Source organism: Cupressus sempervirens, chromosome 4 (assembly GCF_028749045.1).
Source record: "Cupressus sempervirens isolate cs-2001-9-10 chromosome 4, ASM2874904v1, whole genome shotgun sequence".
Taxonomy (NCBI): Eukaryota; Viridiplantae; Streptophyta; class Pinopsida; order Cupressales; family Cupressaceae; genus Cupressus; species Cupressus sempervirens.
In genome coordinates this window covers 760,862,286-760,873,632 of record NC_143121.1, presented here as the reverse complement: position 1 = coordinate 760,873,632, position 11,347 = coordinate 760,862,286, and the positions used below count along the sequence as shown (strand labels likewise).

General features: G+C 36.2%; 1 protein-coding gene across 1 annotated transcript; it reads left to right on the top strand.

Moving 5' to 3' along the window:
• The first annotated feature begins 7,263 nt into the window (after nt 1–7,263).
• Nucleotides 7,264–10,529, top strand: LOC149563598 (putative L-type lectin-domain containing receptor kinase S.5). Its single transcript, XM_089826785.1, has 2 exons — nt 7,264–8,684; nt 9,452–10,529. The coding sequence occupies exons 1-2, from the start codon at nt 7,380–7,382 to the stop codon at nt 10,130–10,132; spliced, it is 1,986 nt and encodes a 661-aa protein (XP_089682911.1). The 5' UTR covers nt 7,264–7,379; the 3' UTR covers nt 10,133–10,529.
• Nucleotides 10,530–11,347: the final 818 nt, after the last annotated feature.

Sequence of the window (11,347 nt, the reverse complement as noted above, 5' to 3'; positions counted from 1 at the left end):
AGTAAAGAATGTTTTCAATCATTCTTTTTTCATTAATGTCAAACTTTCTACTTGCAGGAATGACAATTGCTTAAGTGATCCAAGTATGATCAATTGGTTGATTGACAAGGAGGAGGTAATCAATAAGATGTAACTAGTACACCTAGAGAAAGGTTGAAGTTACAATGTTGAAAAGAAGTATAAAGATCAGCTAATCTATTGATGAAATAGTGTATTGATGACATACTCTAAGACATAGAGAATGGACACACTAAGAAACATCAAAGATGTAAGGTTTAACTAAGTTATTTGAGAGAGTCGAGCAAATTCATAGTTGAAGCCGAGCAAGCTCAACTTTAGTGTGTACCAAGAAAACCTTCAAGTGCTGAGTAACATAGGAATGTTCAGGTGCCGAGCATTAGAAAAAAAAGGTAATGGATGCTGAGAAAATTTCTTCAGGTGCCGAGCATCAGTAAATGCAGTAGAAGCTGAGTAACATAGAAGGAGCCAAGCATTAGTAAACCAATGATGCCGAGTTGCTGCATTATTTGTTAAGTCAAAGATTTTCCAGATCAATAACGATAAGTTTGTTACATTGAATTTTTTGCATTAGTTGGATGATAAGGATGATGAGTAGATGTCATAGAATTCTATGTAAACCATGCAAACCAATTCAAGGTGAATGTTGGTGGACTTATCATGAAGTTTCTAGAAGAAGCAATTTGGAGGGAAAACAATACCATTTTCTCAAGATCAAATTAAGATTTGAGCGGGAAATGAAGAAAAGAACTTCTTTATAAGGAGCTATAGGTCAAAGTTCAAAGATGTGTGAGAGGGAGTTGGTCATAAGTGTGATCATGTGAAGAAGCCAAGAGAAGGCTAGTGTGAAGTGTCAAGAAGAGGACATAGTGAGGAGTAAGAATAGAGCATCAAGACTCTAAGTTGATCAAGTGACCATAAGAGTGCATTGGCATAAAAAGTAGAAGAACTCAAGGAGACAGATCTTGAAGGATGAACAAGTTGTCAGCACTACAAGGGAGAAAAGCCAAGAAAAGAAAGGAACTGAAGAGTGATCTAAAATATGCAAGGTTAGGATTGCAATCTTTATTAGGTCAAAACCCTTCTAATACTCTCTTACCATTGTATTAGATATTGAAATCCTACATTGCTAGGTTACCGTAACAGCTAGGTGGATAAGCCTCACGAAAAGGATAGAAGATTCCCAGGGGAAGGATAAGAGATCCTTAGGAGAAGGATAGGAGATCCTTAGAGAGGGATAAAAGATTCTTCTGAGAAAGTGACTATAAATCCCATGGACTTGGGTGAGCCTAATAGCTCTATGTAAATCCTTTAACAGGGTGACATTCTAAGTTGAATGTTCTTAAGTCATCTAACAGGGCACACTCCTAATAGGGTGTAGAAATCCTTTAACAAGGTCACATCTAACAATGTGTAAATCCTTTAACAAGGTAGGCCTTTAACAGGGAAAACCATTAGAAGTGGTTAAAATCAATTGCACAATTATTTTATGGGTGTCATCCCCATTCTAGTTTTACCTTCTTATTCTTAGAGTATTTCTGGGTCATCAAAATCCTTTGTGTTATGTAGTGATGCATAATTACTTTTCATGATTGTTTAATCTTTAATTGCATGCATGATAAGAAAGTGAAAAGGATAGTACTTCTGATTCACCTTTGTTTTATTATAAAGTTTTATTGGACATTATTGGACCTTGAATAACTAATTCACCCTCCCTCTCATTTATTCTAAAGAATTCTAATACTTTAATCAAAAACATTATCTGATGCAAAATTCTCTAAGTGGTAGAAATTCATAATTTTTTTAAAAAATTATAGATTTGCACAAATGACGAGTTATGTGCTAGTGTACGCAAAGGTGGGATATGAATGCACTATAGTGCTATAGTTGAGGAACCAAGAAAGTCCCTAGAAAAGTGAATAGCAAGAGTTATAAGTTGTTGGCATTATGTCATTAGTGAGAACACTTATTCGATTTTGAATGCTTACCAAGCTCATCACTCAGTCTACAGTTTATACCGAGCATTCAGTGGTTACCTTGTAAGCTTAGTAGTTAAGCAGTTTACACCGAACATTTGTGAAGCTACAGAGTAAATACAGGCAATGTGAAGAGCAGCAGTGTCTACCGAGCTTCTCAGTATCTATTGTGCTCCACAGTGTCTACTGAGCAATAAGTTTGTGTCATGGAGATTCAGTGTAAATTGAGCATTGGAAGAAGCAATGCTTACTGAGTAAAGCAAGGTAAACTTAGTGCACGGTATCTACCGAGTGACAATACAGCTACTGAGTCACCAGTGGTTACTGAGTTTAGAACAACATCAAGTGATTAGTATGGATTGAGCCTTCAATTCTACCAAATGCATGACCAAGCCGAGTAATGCAGTGGACGCCATGTATCAGAAGGTCACTGAGTTAGTTCAACGAACCCAAGTTATTTACTATTGGGCCAACTTTGAAATGTATTTGTTCACTTGTGTTTTGGCCGACCTTGGAATTTTGTAAATTTGAAAGGTATATATTTAAGGTGTATTGTAAGATATCGTATGTATCAAGTAATAGTGAAGTAATGTGAAGTAATTTTGAAAAGTGCTTGCGAATGATTTTCAACAGTAGTTCAAGGAATATAGCAAGGTCAATACAGAGGTAGAATACTTATATCCATCACATAAGGTGATCAGTGCATAAAGGATCTTATCAACAATTAGTTGTAAGTAGATCCACTGCTTCATCTTAATAGGTGAATCGGCTTCTAAATCCTTTAACAGGGTAGACTTAACAGTCTTTGTATAAATCTCTTAACTGAGTGCATACTTCATTGTATGTTTGTAAATCCTTTAACAAGGTGGAACTAGCATTCCTTTGTGCTCCTAATAGGGAAGATCACCAAAAGTGGTCAATGTAAGCCTTAACAAGCCAACTTTATGCTATAGTATTAAAGTTTTGTGGGTATCATCCCCACCCCAGTTTTACTTTCTATTTGGAAGGTTTTTGGGTCACCAAAATATTGTGTTCTTTTGTGTGATGAATGTTTTATCTTTTAGTACTAATGTATACAATAGTATAGATGGATGTGTGGTAAATTTAAAGGAAAGTTTTAAAGTTACTGATTCACCCCTCCCCTCTCAGTAACTTGTCATATATTGAATATTTTCAACAATTGGTATCAGAGCATTGTGGTTCTCAGGATAAAAGTTTGGCAACCTGAGCAAAGATCTAAAGATAAATGGAGATATTCAAACTTGACGAGGCAATTGAAAATGAAAAGCTAGATTTAGAGATGGCCATAGCTCAACTCAAAGAAGTAAAGAAGCATCTTTCCCAATCCCTGAAAAAGAAGAAAGGAACTTGCAAGACAAATGGATGACCATCACTATGTTGAAGAAAAGATTAAAGACTTTTTCCCATCAAGCAGCTCAGACGAAGCTAATGAGACAATAAAGGAACTCCTAGCAAAGAATGGCTCTCTACAAGAAGAAGTAAGGAAACTCAAAAGAGAACAAGAAATCCATTCAATTAGGTTATGTGAAATTTTGGAACAAAGGAATAAGGAAAATGAAGACTTGGAGTCAAGAAACAATGAAGAATAGAATTAATCCAATAAGCATGAAGACCTCATTGATCAAATCACTAGAGAAAATGAAGAAATCAGAATTCTCAAAGCATATAATGAAAGAATAAGAAGTGATCTAAATTATGAAAGGGAAATTAATGAAAGAATAGTGAGAGAATTGAGATGTGAAAAGAAAATTGTTGAAAAATTGAAGAATGACCTAAATTCTGAAAAACAAATCAATGAAATAATATTGAAATCACAAGAAGATGTGAATCAATTGAATCAAAAAATGAGCAGAATCTTCATAGGCAAAAAGGTAAAGTAGGACTTGGATACAATGAAGAACAAGGTGAATCTTCCAAGCAAGGTGCAAAAAGGAATCAAAAACCCTCATGCAATCATTGTAAAAAAATTGGTCATATATCAAACAAATGCTAGAGCAATAGAAAAGCAAAATTCAATGGGAAGTGCTACAATTGTAATCAGCATGGTCACAAAGCTAACGAATGCAAGGAAAAATAAAAAATTGAAGGTAAATGTCATAAATACAAAAAGCATGGTCACGAAGCATCTCAATGTACATCCAAATCATTCAATCCAGCTGAACAACTTGTAAATGCAATATTTGGATGGGACTACAATACTTGGTGCAGATGTCATTATTGTGGAGAATATTGACACACTGGTATAAATTGTGCAAAACATCACCTCAGGAAGAAGGATACTACTATAAGGTGTTACACATGCACTAAACTTGGTCATATAGCTAAAAACTACATGAATATAGGCAAAGTTGAAGATGAAAAGAAAGCAAGGGCTAACAACATAAGGAAACAAATGAAGTAGCAATGGATTCCTAAATCTACTGAAGATACAAGCTCAAATCATGGAAGTGAAGTCGCTCAAGAAGTGGGTGACTCCATCCCCTTAAACTAAATTCTTAAGAATGTGTTGGAGCTCTACTCAACAAGAAAATCATAAGCAGTTCCAAGAAATATGAGGAATGCAAATGATTCAATCAGTATTCTAGATACACTAGGATCATAGAAAGGTTATCTTTCATCAAGTTGCATCAGACTCCACCGAGGAAAGTTGGTTAAAGACCTTACTGAGTGAGGTTAGGAGTAAAAGGAATTTGGTTCGTCTGCTAAGTTGATACTCTTGCCGAGCTAGGTCAGTGGATGACAGTCTATCATGCACTATGTCAGTATGGTACCTAGAATTAATGGAAAATTTTCATCAAAAAGGGTGAAATTCAACTTTATTTTTCATGGTGTCTTCAGAGGAAAGAGATTTCCAGGTCCATTCAAGCGGTTTCAAGCAATTCCAAGCGATTTCGAGAAAATTTGCAGTTAGGGAATTTTTTTGAAGATTTCCATCACTTACCAAGCAGCAATGGCATCTAGAAGAATTAGCAGCAGCAAGGCGAAAAGAGGATTAAAGATGTTGGTCAGGGGTGTAGAGTGGAAAACATGAAATTTCAAGTTAGTTCTAGCAGTGGTGGAGGCACTCGACCCTAATGGTGCACAATCACAAATTCCACCAAAGGCACTTATGATTAATGATATCCACACTCATTTTAAGTGTCCAATTCAAGAGATAGGAACCCTAGAAATGGATAGTTCTTTAGAAGAAATGCATGTTGATGGCTCATTGAAACTCAAGCACAAGCATTTGGAAACAAAAGGGTTGACACACATATCACACCTGCCAAGAAGCTTTCAGATAAAATGGATTAGGTATATTCTTATCCATGTACACAATGGTTAGTTATGGTTGGAGTAGCCCGTATTGATCACCAAAAAGATGATTCACAAGACTACTGGCTTTCCCATTCTAAGCAAAGCTAGATACACCAAAGCCTTAGGTTGGGATGAACTCTAGAAGAAAACCCTAGCTGAGTGGGACAGTAGAGGTTTGAAAATTAGCATTGTTACTAATGTGGAACTGAGGTTTAGAATTCATGTAATTGCCCACAATATTTATAGTTCCAGTCATTTAAACAATGTGCCGTGTGAGGCAGTAGACTTAGCATTCAAAGTTGTGAAGAAAAACTTGGAATTTGACTTGTCAGAGCTACTATTGAAGCAACTAAACAAGAATATGGATAGCATCATGTCATCAAAGAACAATCCCTACAAATTTGGTTCTTTATTAACATGTCTCTTCTTTTATGTGCAAAAATTCTTTCCATCTAAAGGTTCTATCGTATGGAGAAAGGATGTTCCCATTTTGTATCAGATAAATGAGTGTATAGCAAAAATGTATGTGAACTTTGATAATATAATGGATAATTATTTTGAAGACTTCAAAGAAAGAATGAACAAAAGGTTCAGGATTCCTCCTAAACTTATTGAGGACTATAAAGATGGTGTATGTTTCATGGTAGACTATGATAGAGTATACATTTAGGTAATCAAGCCCTGAGTTGCATAGGTGAAACCTCTCCCTTATGATGTCAATATCGATGAAACCAAGGACATCATTGAAGCACTGGTAAATGAGCCTATAGATCCCAAGCAACTAGTCTTTGGTATTTATGACGAGGCAAAAGCTAGAATTGAATTGGAAATTAAGCTACCTCAAGCAATCAGCAAAGGAAAGAGGAAGATTGCTAAGATGAAAACTACCACTGGTCCCTTAATGCTTACTGAGGGAAAAGGAGAGGACGAAGAAGAGGATCAAGAACAAGAAGATGAAGATTGATATGACTTGTGTCCTATGTAGAGTTTTTATTCTAAGAGATTAAAAAATAATGACATGCTTGATATTTGCCTACAATAGTGAAGTGAATATAATAGCTTATAGAAACTCATATGACTTGTCTCTAATACAAAGTTGTTTTATAAATTTTAATTAATAAAATGAATGTAATGAGAAAATACTTACATAATCATACCAAATTTAATTATGATATCTCCCACTATATTGTATTACTTCTTCCTAAGTATTTTCTAATAGTTTCATTTACATATTAGTTTTGTACAAATAAATTAATATAAGAATAAACATTACAATTAGCTGTAATAAAAATATATTTGAGTAATCTAATGCATTGTCAAAGTTTTAACATGGAGGCTGGATGACTTTCTCCAATGTAGAGTCTTTTTTTGGAAAACAATACAACACTTGATTTTGGGTACAATTAATGAAATGATAAAGTTCTCGTTTTAAGAAGTTCATATAAGAAAACAAATTATGTATACAATAAATGAAAAGAATTTAATGACTTGTGATGAGTAATATGACTTTTCTCTATGCAAAGTTCTTATTCTAAGAAGATTTGACATAACATTACCAAAATTTAAATATGGTATGTCCCACTTGACTGCTACATATATATACAATGAATTTTATGCTGTTCTCAAGCACAGCAATTGTTATAGAATTGGTGTGCAGGGATGGGGCCACGTTTTTAAAGCGTTGTGCTGTGCCAAAATACTGACACTCGATTCATCATGTCTTTTCCTCCATGACTATGAACGATTCTCAACACTAACATCTTACCCAAAACGTACGTTTGGTTGTTTCGGAGTGATTGATCGAGCGTTGAACGTTTCAAAGACGAAGGGAACAACAGGAAAAAATTGATCACCACACTGAGAGGATAAGATATGCATGATGTCCGTATTCTTGAGGAAACTTCCAACAGAGACCACAAATAAAAAATATCATCTGAGGCACTGTAAATCATTGACCCAGAGTCGACTATTTCCCATCCATGTATTACTCTTCCCCACAATTCATATGCCCTAAACAAAGTGGTAGCCCGATACCATTCTAAAGCCTCAGTACTCTGCAGTCTCTAAATGGGTTTTCACAGAGTTTTATTATTGGCCTTAATCTATATTCTACTGGTGCAAACTGTTAGTGCAGGGAATTTCAATTTCCAGCGTTTCAGTACAGATAACAACAGCCTCTTCACATTCTACAACTCCGTCATAGCTTTTGAGTCCTTGCAAGTCACAGCAGAAACTTTAAATCCAGAGGTCACGTATTCCCAACAAAACAGAGACGGAAGAGTCATATTCAATCATCCATACAGGCTATGGAAAGACCCCAACAGTTCAGTATCATTCAATTCCACTTTTGTTTTCAACATTGCACGCGCGAACAACAGAAGTGCACTAGGTGAGGGCATGGCGTTTATAATATCTTCAAACAAAGACATCAGACACGGCCCTGTCGATGCAAGCCATGGACGCTGGCTGGGGCTCTTCAATTCCAGCATTGATGGACTGAGAAGCAACAAGATGGTGGCAGTTGAATTCGACACAGCTAAGAGCAACGGTACAAACGATCCAGATGATAATCACGTAGCCATTGATGTCAACAGCATAAATTCCACAAAAATTGCGTCTCTTGCTGTGGATAGTATCAATTTAAAGAGCGAAGAAAACATCACGGTGTGGATTCAGTACAGCGGGATTCAAAAGCTTCTGAAGGTTTATATCGCAAAGACGCCTGAAGGGATTCCCTCACAGCCTGTTCTACAGTATCCCATCAATCTCGCTCATTTTCTCGACCCATCTGTCTATTTTGGCTTCACGGCTTCCACGGGGAATAACACTGAGCTTAATTGCGTCCATTCATGGAGTCTCCAGATCGAAGAGCTCGAAACCTGCAAACACAACTGGGGACTAAAGATCGGAATTTTGGTCTCTGGAATGGCTCTTGCAGTCTTCTTTGGAGTGGTCATCGTTATATTTTATAAGAAGCACCGGAATTACAAGGCAAATGCGGCGGTCATTTCAGATGCCCTTCGTGAACTTCCTGGTCAACCACATGAATTCAAATACAGAGCCCTCCAGAAGGCCACTCAGAATTTCAGCACGCAGTCTCAGATTGGCTGTGGTGGGTGCGGAGCGGTTTATAAAGCACAGCTGCGGACGAACAAGACTGCGGTGGCTGTGAAGCGCATATTCAAAGACTCCGCGCAAGGGAAAGAGGAGTTTATCTCGGAGATCAGAATAATCAATCAGCTCCGCCATAGAAACTTGGTGCCTCTCCTTGGTTGGTGTCATGAGAAGGGGAATCTTCTGATGGTGTATGAGTACATGCCCAACGGGAGCCTCGAAAAGTATTTAGCCCAAGGCCATCTGGATTGGGAGCAGAGGTATAGTAATTCATTATCTATCAACCGGGTTTTCATTATTTGATAGAGACTAAACTCTTGTAATTTGAATTTTTATCATTTGATAGAGAATTTTTTTATATGATCTTCGATTGAATTTAACATAGAAGATCAAATGGGGTGGGGTGGGGTTGTAATTAAAATAGATTTAATGATGGAGCAAATTCAATAGTTAATTGTGTTTGAGTTGGAGTAGAATTGAGATGGGTGATTTTCTGGTGCTTCACTTTTTGTGAACATCATCTAGATGGAGTAAATGTTTCATCTATCATCATGTAGATAGACAGATTCTTGTGAACAACTACTCATAAAAAATGGATCAATGAGTTTGACTTAAAAACTACACAAGTCACTTTGAGCATCACCTAGATGCGTGTTTCATTCATTTGTATGAGAAATGGGTTCTGCATCTCCTAGATGCAATGAGTGGCAAGTGTTTCATGTTCATTTACATAAAAGATGGATTGTTGTAAATCAGTATACAATAAACATAGATACATAAATTTGACTCAAAAACTACACAAATTGTTGTGATCATCACATAGAATAATAAGTGATAATTATTTCATTCATTCTCATAGAAGATAATTTCATGTGAATTACTACTCGATCGTGAACCAATGAATTGAACTCATAGATTACACAGTTGAACAATAGAATAATCTTCCAATTTGATCCTTTGATCATGTGACATACAGCAGCTCCACTCTTGTATTAATATAACAATTTATCCGTGGTATTCTTTTCCGGTACAAAATCATATCCGGGTTGGCGTCTGCGCTGGTTTACCTCCACGAGGAATGCGAGCAACAGGTAATCCACCGCGACCTAAAGCCGGGCAACATCATGCTGGACTCAGAATACAATGCTCGTTTGGGAGACTTTGGGCTTGCTCGAATAATACAACCCAACAGGATGTCTTTCACAGCGAGTCGTGTAGCGGGCACACTTGGGTACATTGCTCCAGAGTTTTTTCACACTGGAAGAGCCACTGTTGAATCGGATGTTTTTGGTTTCGGCGCCATTGTTCTTGAAATTGTTTGTGGAAGGGCTCCTTGGGCTGTGGGAGATGGGTTCGATTTGGTGGGTAGGGTGTGGAAATTGTACAGAGAGAATAGGCTCTTTGAAGCTGTTGAGTGCCGTTTGCCTCTGCCTCCGCCTGCCGATCATGTTCTCGCCGCTGTTAATCAGGATGACATGATGTGTTTGTTCATGGTGGGTTTGTCCTGTTCACATCCCAATCCACCAGACCGACCAACTATGAGACAGGTGAAGCAGATTCTGTGCAAGGAAAGGCCGCTTCCGTATGTTCCAACATATCGGCCTCCGTTTGTTTGGCTTCATTCTGACTATGATGATAGCAGTTTGACGGGCAGCTCAGTTGGTACTAGTAGAGAAAGTATGTCCAATTCGTTTGTAAAGGTATAGGGTCGAAAGGGTCATCCTTAAACATTAAGTTTAAAAAAAGAAGTTAATTTTGACTATTTAACACTTATAGATTAGGAATGAAGTCTTTGTGTGTGATGTTTAAGTCATTCTCATAGAAAGAGGGTTCAGTGGGGAGAGTTACCATATAGTTTAAGTCAATTGTGTCTCTGTATTTATAGTCGTTGCTTGCGATTGTGGTCACATAGATGGCCTAGAATTGGCAATAGATTATAGTGATGTTCAAAAGATTGCATGAATGTAAATATTAGATTTGTAATAGAAGTGATGAAATGTAAGAGGGGAGTTGAATTATGAGAGGTATGAATGTTGTAGATGAGAGATATCATCTTATGTATCAAAGTTTATTTTGAAATTGAGTAACTTGAATTTGTGCAAATTCTATTTCGCATTGTCAATTGAATTCACATTTGAATCTTGATTTCAAGAGTATTATACAATTGTGTTAAAAGATTGTACAAAGGTACATTTATTTGTTATTTTAATTATATAAGGTTTGAATGTGACATTCTTGATCCATTAAGTTGCACTTGAATCTTGACTTTTGAAGTATTGTACAATTATGTTAAAAGATTTTATAAATATACATTTATTTGTAATAGTAATTATATAAGGCTTGCATGTTTTTTATAGTAATTATATAAGCCTTGAATGCTTGAGATGAAAAATATCAACTATGTACCAATGCTTACTTAGGCTGACATGAAGTTATACAATTTTAGTTTAGAAAGATTGTATGTGATGATTTATTTGTAGTTTAAGCTATTTATAATGAGCCTACACCTGGAATTTTAGTTTAAAATTATTGTAATTTATATGTTCATGTTAGCGAACAGATTGTCTTCCATAGAAATACATACAAATTAACCCTAAAAGGCCTAGGAGGAAGATTGAATATGCACTAACAGTTGGGTCACTTCACTATTGAAAAATGTAAGCACCCTCTGAATCTATCCAGGTACAGCTCCCCATGTATGATTTACAATGAATTCATAGAAATAAAAATATGGATGCTTTTAACTAGAAAGCACAAAAGGTATACAAACATCCACTCGTAAACATGATGTAGATGCGAAGAGACTAATTAACTACAAGAAAGAGAAAAAAGAAAATAATACAAAGCTCATTTACCTGATCCTTACATTAAAGAAGAAATACAAAAAGAAAGATGAATTATTCTCTCCAAACACATGAATA